Source organism: Vicugna pacos, chromosome 3 (assembly GCF_048564905.1).
Source record: "Vicugna pacos chromosome 3, VicPac4, whole genome shotgun sequence".
NCBI lineage: Eukaryota > Metazoa > Chordata > Mammalia > Artiodactyla > Camelidae > Vicugna > Vicugna pacos.
The window spans coordinates 14,699,851-14,716,097 of NC_132989.1; the positions used below are offsets into that span (position 1 = coordinate 14,699,851).

The following is a 16,247-nucleotide window of genomic DNA, read 5'->3' on the forward strand; positions in this document are numbered from 1 at the left end:
CCCTGTGGAAGGAGGGGGCATTTCCCGTTCTAAGACTTGGAGGTCTGTTTTCTTCTTTGGTTCCTGTACTTCCAGTCAGAATCCCGCTGCCTGTCTGCCTGACCTCTCTTCCCTGGGCTGTGCTCTGCCCGACCCTGCCCTACTGGCACCGGCCCAGGGATCTCGCCCCAGAGTCTCCACCCATCCCCCACCTGCTAAGCTCTATGCAGGGCCAGCCTCCTTAACCCCAACACCCTGGAGGCCTGCCCCCAGGGAGGGAGGGAGAAGCACCCATCCTAATGGGCATTGGGAGCAACCCTTCCACGGACTCAGGCAGGAGGGTAAAGACTCGCTTCTCTCAGACATCTCACTGTCATGGGACTCTGCTGAGCCGGATGGTTGTATGTATCAGTTATGAGAATGCAATACAGTACAGTAATTATGAACATGGGCTGAGATCCTAGCTCTGCCATTTCTTGGCTCTGGGAACTTGAACAAGCTGCTTAGTGGCTTTAGGCCCTGGGAACATGGCAGATACGGACAGACAAGGTCTTGATCTCATTGCACCTGTTTTCTAGGGAGGGGAACTGAAAAGAACATTAAACGCACAAATAAGCTGGGTGATTTCAGGTAGTGATGACTGTTGTAAAGAAAATAAACCAGGAAAATGGGGAAGTGATGGGGCAGGAGGGATTCTCAGAAAAGGCAGCTGAGGAAGCTGTCTGAGGAGGTGACATTTTGCTGGGATCTGCCTGAGGTGAAGAAGGCTGCCATGAGAAGACTCTCCCAGGCAGAGGGCACAGCCAGTGCAAAGGCCCTGCGGTAGGAAGGAGACTGCAGTGCCTGAGGCCACAAAGGAGCCCAGTGTGGCTGGAGCTTCAGGTGAAGATGAGACAGGACCCAGCAGGATCTTGCTGGATGTGGTGATGAGTTTGGATTGTATTATAAGTACATTAGGAAGCTGTTAGAAAGTTGGAAGTCAGGGAGTTACAAGATTTAATTTATATTTTAACTAGAAGTCCTTGGCTGTCCAGGGGTTGTGGGAACTGTTCAGGAGTAGTTCCTCAGAGCTCTGAGTTGTAATAAAGCTTGACCACCTTGACGACCACCTTGATTTTGATAAAGACTCTGCTCCTGTATCATTAGGCCTCATTTTCCCCATCTACATAACGGGGCAAGGCCTCAGAGGTCAAGAGAAACTGTCCCTATGTTTCTTGAGGTTCCCTGTATACGAGAAAGTGAAAACATTTCAAACAGAGTTAAAAAAATTATTGTATAAAGTGTATGTTTACATTCAACAAATTAATGCTTTTAGCACTGAAAGTTGCGATGCAATGTAATTGTACTATGCATCAGATGATTACAACATTTATAAAAACAATTAGTTCCCAGCATTTCCAGCTATGAGGTCTGGTAACCAGGCCCATGTTTGAAGCTCTGTGACCAACATTTCTTCCATCAATCCTGTCAGGTGTAACTGCTCCTGGGTGACCTCACCTGGAGAAAACATCAGAATTCTGGATTTAGGTCCTTTGTCCCCTGAATGTGTAGCCTGGGCAAGGAGGAGCCCAGCCCCCTCTGATAGGCCCCACTTTGACCTGCCTGGTTTCTGGTTCTGCTGGGGATGGGTGGGGTGGGGGACAGGGTGTGGAGGCAGGGAAGATCCAGCCTTCTTCAGGTCATTGAGGGCCCTTGGCCAGCCCTGGATGGGGATTCCCCCTCCTTTCCCCGGGGAACCACCCTGGAGGATACGAAAGGAGGCAGAGAGAGAGGGGAACCAGAGGGATGTCCCCAGCCTGCGCCAGCCCCCCCCCCACCGTCCCCCCGCAGCCGCCTTCAGCTGGGGAGTGGAGCTTACACTCTACAGAAAGAGGATTGGACTTAATTGCTTTGCTGATGGAAAAGCTACATTTCAGTATTGATCTCAGCTTCTGCAGCCCTTAGAGGATGCCCAGTGATTGCTGTAATGGAGAGGGAAGGGGAGAGGGGAACCAGCTGCCTGGGGACAGGGCTGGAACTTTCTCTATCCTCATCGCCCTCCCTGGGGCCCACCTGCTCTGGAGGAGCCAGAGACCAGGGTTCTAGTCCTGGATCTGCCTCCTGCGAGCCTCAATTTTCCCAGTCGGGAACTGGGGCATGGGGATAGGTGGAAGTGGTGGTGATGAGTCAAGGTGTGGAGAACAGGATAGCATGGGGTTTTAAAGCTCAGCCTTGGTTTCTGACTGCCTGGGTACACAGTGTGGCTCTACTGTTCACCACAGTGTGACTTTGGGCCAGGTACTTAACCTCTCTGAACCTCTGTTGCCTCCTCTGTAAAGCCAGCATGGTGATAGTACTGCTTTCAGAGGACTGGTGGGAGGACTTGAGATGTGTTTAAAGTGCTCTGCATAACACCTGGCACATAGTAAATATTCTACATTTGCTCCTGGCTCCCCCCTCCCATTTTTTTTCCATTTTGTTGTTTTAAATTAAGGTATTAACTACCAAGTTGTGAGAAAAGCACCAAAAAGGGAATTGAGAAATACATAAAAACAGTGATGCCCACAGCCCAGGGAGGTGTGGAGGTGATCGCGGTCAACAGCCTGAGTCAGAGACCACAGGTGCAGATTCTGAACTGGGCCTTTCTCCCAGATGGGCGGGGAAGTCCAGGGAATTTGGCCATAAGTCCTGGAAAGCAGGTGTCCTGAGTCCTCTCAAGGGAGGCAGCTTCTGCAAATCAATACAGCCCTTCTCCCATAGAGAATACCCACTCCTTTAGAAAGGTTCATTCATTCATTCCTTTGTTTTTTTTTAACTTTATTCTTATGTTTACAGAGTCAATATGGGTTGAAGGGGTCATTTAAATGTCCCAGTTATATTCATACTATATTACACGGAAGAAATGATAAGTATATATCTTTTTTTAAATGGAGTTATTTGGAATTGAACCCAGGATCTTGTGCATGTTAAACACACACTCTACCAATGAGCTGCACCCTCCCTACCATTCAGTTATCTCTTGAGCACCTCCTATAGGCCAGGCCTTTGGGTAGATGCCAGGGGGACAATGGAGACCAAGTCCTTGCCCTCAAGAATAGCAATATCCATGAGACAGAGTGGGACTTGCCATCCAGGGACCCTGAGAGCAGGGAGGAGCCCCTGCTAGCCTGGCAGTCAGGGCAGGCTGCCAGGAGAAGGCGCCATTGAAGGATGGGTTGGAGAGAGTGATGGCTGGTGAAGGACAGATGGTTGGCTAAGAAGGAGTATTGCAAGCCCAGAGAACCACACGTGAGAAGCCCCAGAGTGGGCTGAGCAGGGGGTGCCGGGAGAGGTGAAATTCAGCAGTTCAGTCCGGCTGGAGTGTAGTCTGAGGGGCAGGGCTGGAGCAGGGGAGCAGAAGCCTGATCGGCGGTGGGGGCGTTCCAAGCTGCACGGAGCTTGGCTCTTACACAGGCAGGGGATGCCCCTTACTTGAGAGCCCAGGAAACTGAGGCCCAGAGAGGGGAAGGGATCTGTGAATCACTGCAGCCCCGGGCTCTCTCTCTCTCCGGCTGCTTCCCGCTGCCTTCCTGGAGGACCCAGAGGCTCCGCCCCAAAGGCGAGCTCTTCCAGGGGCCGGGCTGCCCTGGGAGGTGGAGGTCATCCGAGGCCGTGAGGGGGGAGAGGTGGGGTGGGTGCAGGTGCCTCCCTCACCTGGGCTCACTGGGCACCTGTGTTTCAGACCACCAGAAGCTGGAGCGTGAAGCGCGCATCTGCCGGCTCCTGAAGCACCCCAACATCGGTGAGTGTGGGGGAGGGGCGGGGGCTGCGGGTGCGGGGGGGGCGGCCGCCTCTCCTGCCCAACCTGCTGGGTGGGTGTTGGGGCAGCTGCTCTCTTTTCCAAGGACGGCGGCAATAGTGGTGGGAAAGGGGGGTGTCGCTAATGGTTTCCATTCTCCTCAGCGAGCAGCTTGGTTGGGGGGAAGGTGAAGAAGGGGCCCTTCCTCTCAGCCCACACTGCCGGCAGCCTCCTTCAGAAAAGCTGTTTCAGGAAAAGTCCCGAAGCTCTGCGAGAGACGAAAATAGGCCCAGCTTGGCCTTGACCAGCGCAGCCCACTCCCCAAACCCACCCCCACGCTGAGTCAGCGCGGCGCCGCCGCCCTGCCCCCTGCCTAGTGCTAGGCAAGCCCCAGGGCGGCCCCTGCCCCGGGGTGGACTAGGCCAGGCTGCGTGGGGAGGCTGAGCCCAGGGCCGGCGGGGATGGCACTGAAACAGCCCATCACTGCCTGACCTCCCCTCCCCCATCCCTGCACAACTGGAGGGCTGCATCCCCGCCTGTCGGGGTTCTGAGTCATGGTGGGGAAGGAGTGCAGATTCTAGATATAGTTATGTCAGGGAATGGCTATGTGACCTTGCGTAGGAGCACTACCCTCTCTGAGCCACTTTGCCCTATCCTTATAAGGAGAGGGCTGTCTGGACCAGCTGGGCATCTTGTTAAACAGTAGATTCTAGTTGAGTGGGTTGGTCTGGATGGGACCTGAGGTTTTACATTCCTAACACTCTCCAAGCTGATGCCAAGGCTGCTGACTCACCACCCACACTTGAGGAGCAAGGTCTAGGTGCTCTGTAAGGAATATTCCTACTCTGACAGCCACCAAGTCTTTTCCTTTGGGAGGGAAGCATCTCTCCGTATCCAGGGCCCCAAGGGTTAACTCTCCTGCTGAAGAAAAGCATCTTCATCTGCTATTTATACCCAGAAGGCACCTCCCCTTCCCTGTGCCTGGGAAGGGGAGCAGAGCTGCACACACAGCAGCCAGAGGCTCCAGAGCCAGAATCAGAGAAGGGGCAGCAAGGTGGCTGGCGGGGAGCAACCCTGGTTGGACCCTGGCCCCTGATCTGCTTATGGCCATGGGTGGCTTCTACCCTCCCTGGACCTCCACCTCCCCTTGACCAGTGCAAATGGTCAGCATAAATGGAGGGTTTGTGAGTGGTCTCTGACTATAAAATCCCATGGTTTTTACAAATGCCATCATTCCTGGAGGAAGGAGGTGGGGACAGCATATGTGTGTGTGTGTGTGTGTGTTGCTCCACAATTGCAGCTGTCTCAGGTCAATGCTGCCTTCTCCCATTTGTGCCTCCTTCTCCAGTTATAATGGGGAGCAGTAAGTTATGGGATCTGGGGCTGGGAGACTTCAGCTTAAATCCTAGGTTTGCTGCTTACTTGCTGTGTGACCTGGGACGTATTGCGTAACCACTCTGAAGCTCAATTTTCTCATTGGAAAAGTGGAAATGATATATACCTTGTAGGATTGTGATGATTAAATAAAGCGTAGCACCATGACGTCCCAAAGTAAGGGCTTCATTATCATTAAGCTGCCCCCTTTTCTCTCAGTCTATACCCTCCCACAGAACAACCTTACCTGAAGACTTATCCTCTTTCCTGAATCTTCATATAATTCTCATTCCTTTGAGCCATCTGGATTTTGGGTCATCAGTTTGGAGCATTATATATAATATGGCGGTTAAGAGAATGGAGTTTGCAGTCAGACACACCAGCTGTGCCTTTTATTAGGTGTTTGAGCTTTGACAGGCTGTGATGCTCTCAGACTCAGTATCCTCCTCTCTGCAATGAAGAATATCATGGTACCCATTTTCTAGAACTTTTGGGAGGGTTAAATGAGATATTGCAAGTAAAGCACTTGACACAAGCCTGGCAAGTAGCAAAACCTCAGAAGCAGCAGCCATCATCTTCATCATCACTGAGTCATTTGCTCCATTTGTTCATCCACTTTAGGTCAAGGGCATCTGAGGCCCCACCATGTGCCAAGGCCTCTGCTAGTCACTGAGGATGTGCGGAAGAAATGAGGAGGGGGATGGGGCAGAGTGGCTGATGCGCAGGGAACTGGGGAGCAGAGCTGAGATACAGAACAGAAGGTGCTTAGAAGATCCTGAAGCTATTGTCAGGGCTGAAAGGGTCCTCAGAGGATACTGCTTCCTGAGCCTCCAAGCATCTCACTTCAAAGTAGATTGCAATCTGCCCCAAGTTCAAAGAGGTACAGATGTGGATGCAGAACCTGGGGGCTGAGACTGTGCCTAGAGAAACCAGACTGAGTCCTGTTCAGCCTGCTTGGCAAGTCCAGCCAAGGGTACTGGCGGCTGCCTTTGTGGGGTCACGTCCCAGCCCCAAAGCGACCAGGTCAGGGAGGTCCCTGGCTTAGCGCAGGTGGGTCCAACTGTGCGATGCACGAGCATTTACCTCCTGGATCCTGCTTGGGGGAGGATAGTACCCTGCTCTCTGCACCCTCAGCACGTTGCTGAGGTAGACTCCCCAAAGGCCACCCTGGGGAGAAGGAGACAACCTGCCGGTTTAGCAGGTGATTTAGGTTGGGCAGGAGAAGTGAGGGTGGTTGGTGATGAAGATAATGATGTCTTCGTGTATTAAGTTCCTCCTAGTGCCAGGCCCTGTGCTGGGGGCTTTACGAGCATCACTGCGTTAATCCCCCACAGCAGTCCAGTGGTATTAGCACTGCCACTAGGAGACGAGGCTCAGAGAGGTTACATAATTTGCCCGAAGTTACATAGCTTTTACGAGGTGGAAGCTCTGGAAGACAAAGCCAGTGAGTCTGACTGCTGAGCCCGTGTTCTGAGCCATCCTGTGGACATCAGGAGTGTGTTGTCAGCAGGGCGGCAGCCAGGGGAACAAGGATGACCCTTCAGTTGCTGAGAGAAAAATGGTAACCGTTGGAAATATGACAGGGATGTCAGAAATTCATGAATCCCACTACATAAATGAAAAGTAGGTTACAGATTGGTTTGTTCTGTGACAATATTTTAAAACGTCAAAAAGTGACAGTGTGAGTCAATGAGCACAGGCACGCCAATCTCTCCACCATTAGAGGGGACTGTTACATAGACCGTGGCCCTTGCACCTCTTGGATTCAGGGTTGAGTGTTTCTTCAGGGCAGCCTCCATCCATGGGAGGGGATGATTTGTGCACCCAAAGGAGGATTCCTGTCTCTGGGGCTCGGATCTGTGATTCGACCACCTCTCAGGGATTGAAGCCAACTCCAGTCAGCAGGTGGGGCTGGAATCCAACCCATATCCCCCTCAACTGGCTGCTTAGAGGGCCAGCCTTTTACAATCAGCACAAAGGTACCATCTGAGCTAGAGTGAGCTCTGGAGACGGCCCCCCATCCTCACGCCCCACGCCAATTCTGTCCATTTCTTTGGGCCCTAAGGACCTTGTCTAAAAGGTGCTGAGGCTCCTGGACAGAGGGTGGCTCTGGGTCCCCAGTCTTCTTGGAGCTTCTCCCTAGAGGCTGTTGACTCAGTTCTAAAAGCCCTCTCTGAGATGGTTCTGGATGTAGCCTGGCTTCTCACAGCTTCTCACACTCAGGAAAGAGGAGTTGAAAACACACACCTGAGCAGGGTAGACAGGCCGGAGTCTGCTCCCTGAGAATCCTCTTGGAGGAAAGGGTCTTTTTCAAAACTTGACGTTGGTACACTATTAATACAAGCTTATGGTAGATAAATGAGAAGACAGATACTCTTTAAAGCATCTCCTGTGACCTGAGCATCCAGAGCTGACACTGATGCTGTATGCTTCTGTGTGATATTTGATGTCTGTGCCTTCTCAAGTATATTATCTCAGGTCAGGTTTCCTAGAAGCAGAGCCCGAGGCAGGGAATCAGGTGCTTGTGATTTACTGAAGGTGTGCTCCCAGCGGAGGCCTGTCAGGGGTGGGGTGGAGCAGGATGGAGGAAGAGTAGAAACAGAGCAGAGATGAGACCTCAGGTCAAATCTAACTCTGACCTGATCCCCAGGTGGAGGGTGCAGTGGCGAGGCCTCTGGAACATAAAGCCCATCTTGCCTCCCCCTTAAGGCAACGAGATGGGCCTTTTTCGCAGACTCTGCCTCCCCACGTTAGTCAGTCATCCGCTGAAAGCTGCAGGTAACCTTGCGGGCCAGGTGGCTCCATCAGCCGTGGACAGTTCTCCAAAGAAGGGGGGCAACTGTGAGCTGATAGCCAGCCCCCTAGCAGCTGCAGGATGGCTGCACCATCTCACTAACGGGGGTCTGGGCAGGGCACCAGATTCTGCATGCAGAAAATACAGGCTGCCTATTTAAAAACACATAGATATTTTTTAAAAAATCAAGCCTACCTTTGCTTTTAAATGAATTGAAAAATTGAAATAGATGAAAGGATAGAGGAATAGATAGAAACGTAGTAGAGCAAGTATAAGAAAACATTAATGATAGACTCGAGGTGGTGGATGTGTGGGTGTTCACTTGACTGTATGTTTGAAATTTTTTATAATAAAACGTTGATAAAAAATCAAAGCAGGATTATGTTATATGTGCTTACTCTTAGGCTACTGCATTTTAGTGTTGCTTTGAAATAGTTGAAAAATATATTTCAGTTACTACTTATATGTATCATTCACTATTTTAAAAACATTTTTATTTAAATTTGCATCCCCTTCATCCTCCTTCTCTGGTCTCCATTTCCCCTGCCTTGTCGGCACCCACTGGGATATTTGATGCCTGCTTCTCCAAATGTTCTGTGCAGATACGAGAGCCATAAGCTATTTAGGGGACTTGATATTGAGTCAGAAATAATGCAAGAATTCAGATGGCACTAGGATTTACAGTGAAAAGTCTCACCAACCCGTGACCCCAGCTGTCCCAATTCCCCTCCCCAAGGCACCCTCAATGCTCACATCTCTGTATCCTTGCAGAGAGATTTATGCCATACACAAGCTTAAATCCATCCTTTTTAAAAACGACTCTGCATACTGTTTTGCACTTTGCTTTTTCACCAAACAGCATAATTTAGAGATGATTCCAAACCAGTGGATACGTAACTGCTGCATTATTTTAACAGCTGTGTAATTTTCCATTGTGCGATGCACCATAATTCTTCAGGCCCACACGCTGCCCCCTCCCCTCCGTGGACATTTTTAGGTTGTGGTGCAGGGAAGGACATGAATTTGTCCTGGGAGGATTTGCCCTTGGCTGGCATGGTGAGGGTCCCCCCCAACCCAGAGTCAGCCCCAGGCCTTGGGCCCTTTTTTCCAGAAGCTCAGGGGGTAATTTTGGAAGCTCTGGGCTCCTGGGAGCTTGCCTCTGTTCTTGGTAAATGAAGTATGAAGAGATGACAGTTTCTCAGCACGCCAGAAACTCAGGGACTGCTGTCACTCTTTCATCCTCCAGCTCCATTACTTCCTCAGACCTGGACACAGAGCAGGGGCATTAGCTCTGGGCCAGCACCAAGCGAGCGCCGATGTGTGCCTCGTGGCATTTTCCCAGCAAGCCTGCCGTTCCAGGAGTTTCATTCTGGTTGTCAAGGCAAGGAAAGAAAGGCTCAGAAAGGTGTAGCAACTTGCCCAAAGTCACACAGCTAGCGAGTGGCAGAGATCTGAGCCATGGTCTCTTTCCATGACGCTGACCAGCCCAGCAGGGAAACTGAGGGTTGGATGGGGAAGGGGATCAAACTTTGACCAAAGCAGTGGTCTTAGTCTTGAACCCGAGGAATCTTTCAGGAATGCCTGAGGTCAGTGAGCCCTGTACATCTGTCAAAGCACCTGAAAACTGTCTTGTACTCAATGACTGTCTGAGAAATTGGGATGTTGGCTATTCAAGGGGTAAGAGGGAGGCCAGGGGTGCAGAGCGCTGTGTCCTATGTAACCGACTGCCTCGGCCCCTCCTGCAGTCCGGCTCCATGACAGCATCTCTGAGGAGGGACACCACTACCTGATCTTCGACCTGTGAGTCTGGCCCCACCCTGGGATGTATACAAAGTTTCCCACAACATGGTAGGCCTGCCACCCGAGCAGTGCAGGCTGGTTTTCCTGACACACCAACAAACACTTTTAACTTTCATCCTCATATATTTAGTTTTGTTTCTATTTGTGGCCAGTGATGCTGGTTTTCCATTTCTGGTGAGGATATAAAGTTGCCTTTTGGGATTAATTTAAAGTTTTTAAAGCCCAGTCAATGGAATGAAAAACAATCATGAACTGATAGACCTTGGTGGTTCCTGGTCTCACCTGTAAATAAAACAGTTATTTGAGATGATGGGTGAGATTATGAGGAGGGGTGGGGGCAGCAGGGATACAGGAAATCTCTGTACCTTCTGCTTAATTTTGATGTGAACCTAAAACTACTCTAAAAAATAGTCTATTAAAAAGACAAGCTCCAGCCCTTGGGTTCCTAGGAGCCTAATGAATCTTAGTGATGTATTCTGAGTACCCCATCCCCGGTCTTAACTCCAGCCTGCCCCTGGCTGGGGAGAAGTGCTGAGGGTGGAGGGGAGGAGGTCAGTCAGAGGGTGGACTGGAAGTCAGGAAGGGAGTTGTAGCTGGAGGCACCACCCCCCTGTGTCCCCTCACTTTGGGGCTGCGATTCTGAGTTTACTGACCCCATCCTTAGCTCCCTGGAGACTGTTCCAGAAGAGGTGGCACCTGGGGCCTTTGTGGGAGGGTGACTCTGTGCCTGTCTTCGTAGGGTCACAGGAGGTGAGCTGTTTGAAGACATCGTGGCCCGGGAGTATTACAGTGAGGCTGATGCCAGGTGAGTGCCAGGTGCAGCCTGGTAGTGGTGCCTGGGGGCAGGGCACTCCCTCCTGCTGGCTTCCCAGGGGAGGCCCGCCCTCTCACCCTGACCCCTGCCTCTGTCTCCCCAGTCACTGTATCCAGCAGATCCTGGAGGCCGTGCTGCACTGCCACCAGATGGGGGTGGTGCACCGGGACCTGAAGGTGAGTGGCCCGCCTGAGGGCACTGCTCCCTGGAAGCCTGTTCCTCTGCCCCCTGCCCTTCCCTCCACCTGCAGAGCCAGAGTATTATCAGAGGCATTATTAGCTTCTCCGAGTGGGGCTGGATGGGAAATATTCCCCCTACTGTTCAGATGAGGAAACTGGGTTCAGGAAGGTGAGCATCTGGGCTCAAGACCCAGGTTTGCCGAATCCCAGGCCCATGTGCTTTGTGCCAGGCCAGGTGAGATGCCGGTAGACTGCCAAGGCTGGCTCTGGTGGAATCCAGATCCCAGCTAGGCCACTTTCCATCTGCACGGCCTCAGCTTCATTACAGTGGTGGTTGCCATAGCAACCTCAGAACAGGGTCGGTGAGGATGTCAAAGGAGACAGCACAATGCCTGATACACAGATGCATTGCTAATCTTGTTTCCGGGTCTCTGGAGCAGAGTGGTGGGGTAGGAAAGCAGGCCTCCAAGCCCTCAGAGTCCTCACCTGAAGGAGACGGACCAGACTAAGCAGACGGAGAGTCTGAGCTTGGCACCAACTGCACAGCCTTGCCTGGTCAGCACACACTTCATGGTTCTCCTCTGCTGGGCCTTGTGATGTCGGTGCCTGGTAACTGTGGAACATCACCCCCATTTTGCAGAGCAGGAAACTGGGCCCTAAAGAGTCCAAGGGATTTGCCCAAGAGCATGCAATGCAGTTCAGTTGTGCCTGAACTAGGACTGGGGACCTGGCCTTCTGACCCTGGATCACATGCCCTTGGTGGGCTGGGGCCAAAAGCCACCCAGTCCACTTCCTGCTTCTCTAGTCACCCCTTCTAGGTGACCCTGCTGGGTATTTGTCAAACTTCTTTTTGGCCTTCAATGACTATGAACTCACTTTTTATGGGGTAGCCCCTTGAATTATTAGGAAATACTCCTTCAGTCTTTCCCACTGTGGGGGCTTGTCTGTGAACCCCAGTTCTACCCTGGAGTCACTTCAGTGGCTTTGCAGCAGCTCCTAAGACATCTGCGGGCTGTTCTCCATCCCCCTCCCCCCGGGAAGGGATTTCCAAGCCCTCCTCATCCTGGTGCCCTCCCTGTGCATCCTCTGGTCAGTCCAGGTCCCTTTTGGGGGTGCAGTGCTCTGACCAGACCCCCTGCCCACCTCTGACTGTCATGAGCCATTTGTGGCTTCACACCTGAGCCCAGATGAGCTCCCTGTGGTTCAGTCCAGACCCTCATACAAGTGTGCACTCAAAGAGGGTCTCTGGCCAGACAGCAGGGCGGCTCTCCCTGAGGAACCGTCCCCATTAAAACCACATCTCCTGCTCGGGAGAGGAACAGGAAGAGGCAGCACAAATTTAGGCCACTCTGGATAGATTAATTAGTGGCACATTCATCAAATCAGGGCAGGAGAGCTACTAAGACCCAGGACATGTTGGGAACACAGTCCCCAGAGGCCAAAAGAGGCCTTAACAAGGGGCAGTTGGAGCTATATTTGTTTGCATCCTGCCTAGCTTTGGGCAGTGGAAAGGTCAGATGTAGGAGCCCTTGGAAGTCCCAGTAAGGAAGGGGGTCAGAGGAAACCAGCGGTCCCCAGAGACTTGGAGCCCACACTCTCCCTCCCCAAGCGAAAAAAAAATATGTGTACTGATGCTTTTCAAGCACTTTTAGGCCACTGCAAAGTGCTTTATATGGATTATCATAATTAATCCATATGTCACTCCATGAAGCAGGCATTATCTCATTGTTTGGAGAGGAAACCAAAGCTCAGAGAGGTGCGATAATTTGCCCAAGTTCCCTAGCATAGAAGTCGCAGCGCTAGGATCAGAAGCTGAAGATTTCTTTTTTTTTTTTTAACATTTTTTATTGACTTATAATCATTTTACAATGTTGTGTCAAATTCTAGTGTTCAGAAGCTGAAGATTTCTAACTGGAAAGTTTCTACTCTTGGTACTCTCTGTCCTGAAGAGGGGGATTTCCTGTCCTCTAGACCCAGCAGAAGACAGCAGCCTTGATGCCCCACAGGCCAGGTGGCACATAGCAAGTCCCCCATCTCTCAGCCCAGAGTGGTTCAGAGCATAGCTCTGGAGCCAAAATACGCCTCGATTCTAGCTCTCTCACTTACCAGTTGTGTGGTCTCGGTCAAATCACTTAATCTCTCTGAGCTTCATTTTCTTCATCTTTATACATAAGACAAATACCCAAGTCCCTGCTGTGTGTTGCCCACTGTCTTAGGAGCTGGTGATACAGTGGTGGACAGGACACATAAGAAACTCACGTTCTTAAAAAAAGAAGAAGAAGAAGAAAAAACATTCTACAGGGGTGACAGATAATGAACAAGCACATAGATATGTGGAAAAAATGCACCATAAATTGTGATGAGGTCTAAGACAGTAACAACAAGGACCTAAGACAGAAGATACCTTGGGGCTCCTCCTTTAGCTAGAGTAGTCATGGAGGGCTTCTTGGAGGGGGTGACATGAAAGTGAGAGCCAGATGATGAGAAGGAGCCAGATCTGTGAAGCTCAGAGGGAGAACAAGTCAGGCAGGGGGAGCAGGAAGGGCAAAGGCCCTGAGGTAGGAACAGGCGTGACTGTTTGAAGGCATGTAAGAAGGCTACCCTGCAGAATGGGAATACTAATGCTTACCCCAAAGGGTTGTTGAGATGATAAATAGAATGATGTATGCAAAGCCCTTAGTCCAATGGCTGGTGCATAATAGAAGCACAATAAATGTTGTTTCCTTTTCCTCACTGTGGTGGTGGCTGTTCACCCACCATCTCAGCACCAGTCCCAGACCCCGAGGGAGGAAGGAGGAGCGGGTGGAAGGGTCTTCCTTTTGCAGGAGACAGAGAACTACAATGAGGCAGTCCTCTCTTTGGGCAGCTCAGAGCCCCATGGTTGGGGCTGGGGTGGCAGGGCAGGCAGGATGCCTCTAGATTGTTCAGCTGCTCCTCTTGTAATGTAAGCCCAGGCCCCCAGAGGTGAGGTTCTAAGTCTGCTCACTGTCTTCTGGCCCTTTCCTCTCCCCCTTCCCCTCTTCTCTCTGGTTCTGTGAAGCCGGAGAATCTGTTGCTGGCCTCCAAGCTCAAGGGTGCCGCGGTGAAGCTGGCGGACTTTGGCCTGGCCATAGAGGTGGAGGGGGAACAGCAGGCATGGTTTGGTGAGTGGAGGCAGGGGTGGCAGGGGTGTTGGGGGCCAGCCTCATATCGACCCATTGGCCTCTAGGAACCCTCTGCCCAAGTAAGGGCTGGTTGGAGGTGGCTGTTGCACCAGCCAGGGATCAGGGAGCAGAGGTCCTATCCCCCAGCCTCTAGGTCTGTGGGTGTCACCCATGCTAGCTCCCTGGGGGCCAGATGCAGGGACATGGTTGTCATTAAAACAGAACGTGGCTTCCTCACAGGTGCACACCCGGCACTGTCGGCTAGCAGCTTCCATGGGTTCCCCAACAATCTGGGTGCTAGAGATTATTATCTTGATTTGACAAATGAGGAAGAGAGGCTAAGCGACTAAGAGAAGATCAGGGGAGGTTAGAAGAGGTAGAGCCAGGATTTAAGCTTAGCTGACCCAGCCTGCTCTGAGATTCTGACATAACTGAGTTCTTTCAGCTGTCTGGGAATACTCTTTAGTGAGCAATACTGATCAGTGGTCAAGAGCCAGAGTTCTGGGTTCGAATCCCAACTCTGCTGCTTAGGAGGTCTGTGACTTTGGGTGAGTCGTTTCACCCCTGAGCCTTCATTTCATCATCTGTAAAAAAAAGGGTAATAATAATATTATGTTCCTCGAGGTGTGTGAGAATTAAATGAGATTGAGCACAGAAAATTCTTGGCCCTGCTTAGCATACACACTCAATACACAGGACCTGTTCTCATGATTACTTGTTAAAACACTTTGAGTGTCTGTTATTTCAGCTGATTCTCCCAGTAGTGCTGGGAGGTGTTTAGGGTAGGAATCCCGAACCCTTTATTTGATGGAGGAGGAAACTGAGGCCCAGAAAGAAAAGAGACCTACCTCTAAGGGACTTAGGGCAAAGCCAGAGTTAGCGGGCCTCCCGCCATACCAGGACCAGCTCCTGGAAGGGGTGGGGAGTGGGCAAGGGTTCAGCTCAGCCTGGAGCTGACAGGCAAGGACAGTTCATCTCAAGGGCCCCGAGCAATTAATGGGTATTGGCTGCTGGGAAGGCTGTGCTAGAAGTTTGTGACTGAGTCAGGACCCTGGGGGAAGGACCTTGGGTGGACCCATGACTTCTGCCATGAGGCTCTGGAGTGGGATGGTGGCAGATACACTCTGTCTTGTCCACCCTGGTCTACCGGGTGTCGCTGGCTTGTCAGGCCAGGGCTTCCGGCCCTTGGCCGGCTCTGGGGGGCAAGGGGTGTTTTCCCCATCTCCAGGGCAACCTCATCCCTCTTCCAGCAGGATCTCGTTCCGGGTTACTTACGTGCCAACCTCTGTGTGTGTGTCTGCCTGTCTGTGTGTCTGGGGAGCAGGGTTCGCAGGGACTCCTGGATACCTCTCCCCAGAAGTGCTGCGGAAGGACCCGTACGGGAAGCCTGTGGACCTGTGGGCCTGCGGTGAGTCCATCCGAAGGCCCCTTAGCCCCCCTGGCCGCCTGCACCTCTGGTGCCCTCTCTCTCCTTGCCCATCACTCTCCTCCCCGTGCCCCCCTCACTCCTCACAGAAGGTTGAAGTTTCTCCTGGTCCCTTCCCAGGGGTCATTCTCTACATCCTACTGGTTGGCTATCCCCCATTTTGGGATGAGGACCAGCACCGCCTGTACCAGCAGATCAAAGCCGGCGCCTATGATGTGAGTGTTGCTCCTCTCTCCAGCCTTCCTGTCATCCTAGGGGCCCCTTCCAGTGAAAGCCAAGGCTCAGTGACATCAGAGACCCGAGGGTATTTCCCTCCTGCCCTCCTCACCCATTTAGGCCTCCTCCCACTCTCTAGGTATGAGGTGGGGGTAAACATCAGGTGAAGCTCGAGGGCTGACCGGGGCCGGGCAGTGAGCTGGCTATGGGGCCATCTAAGTGATGAGATTTGGTCCATAGGGTCCTAGATGGTAGAAGCAGCACTAAAATGGGGCAAGAGTTTGGGTGATAGGCAGGCCCCAGGAGCCAGGTTCTCTCTTTATAGATATATACATACACACACATATTATATATTGTATATACAAATAGTAATAATAACTACCACATATTTTTACAGTTAATCCTCACACCAATCCTGACATAGGTACTGTTATTAACCCCATTGTACAGATAGGGAGGCTGAGGCACAGAGAGGTTAAATAACTGCTGAGACCACTTAGCTAAGAAATGGTAGAGCTGGGATTTGTACCCAGGCAGTCTGGCTCTAGTGTCTTTGCTTCTAACTACCAAGCTATACTGCTTTTCTGCACAGCAGATATCTCTGGAGCTATGTCATATGTTTTATATCATATTTAATCCTCACAACATCTAGGGACAGCTCAGGGGTCACATGACTTGCCCAGGAGGCAGAGTTCAGACTTGAACCCAACCTTCCAATTCTGAAGTCTGGGCTATAACCACTGGCCTGCTGCTCCCCAGATAAGG

At 51.6% G+C, this 16,247-nt stretch overlaps 1 protein-coding gene and 1 long non-coding RNA gene across 11 annotated transcripts in view; one reads left to right on the plus strand and one right to left on the minus strand.

Moving 5' to 3' along the window:
* Positions 1-16,247, plus strand: part of CAMK2A (calcium/calmodulin dependent protein kinase II alpha) — a 62,161-nt gene that overhangs the window by 18,215 nt on the left and 27,699 nt on the right. For 3 of the 10 annotated variants that reach the window (XM_072954854.1, XM_072954862.1, XM_072954869.1), the window contains exons 1-6: positions 9,657-9,704; positions 10,444-10,509; positions 10,622-10,694; positions 13,738-13,840; positions 15,165-15,248; positions 15,387-15,481. In XM_072954854.1, coding sequence (XP_072810955.1) covers positions 10,668-10,694; positions 13,738-13,840; positions 15,165-15,248; positions 15,387-15,481 — 309 coding nt within the window. In that variant the 5' untranslated portion in view covers positions 9,657-9,704; positions 10,444-10,509; positions 10,622-10,667. Of the gene's footprint in view, positions 1-3,216; positions 3,247-3,607; positions 3,740-9,649; positions 9,705-10,443; positions 10,510-10,621; positions 10,695-13,737; positions 13,841-15,090; positions 15,249-15,386; positions 15,482-16,247 lie in introns of those variants that run through there. The other 7 variants (XM_072954871.1, XM_072954872.1, XM_072954829.1 and 4 more) reach the window with 6 other exon arrangements.
* Positions 8,810-11,248, minus strand: LOC140691374 (uncharacterized). The gene is made up of 2 exons (XR_012067001.1): positions 11,184-11,248; positions 8,810-9,169 (listed from the first exon to the last, which is right to left on the minus strand). It is a non-coding gene; the product is annotated as an uncharacterized lncRNA (long non-coding RNA).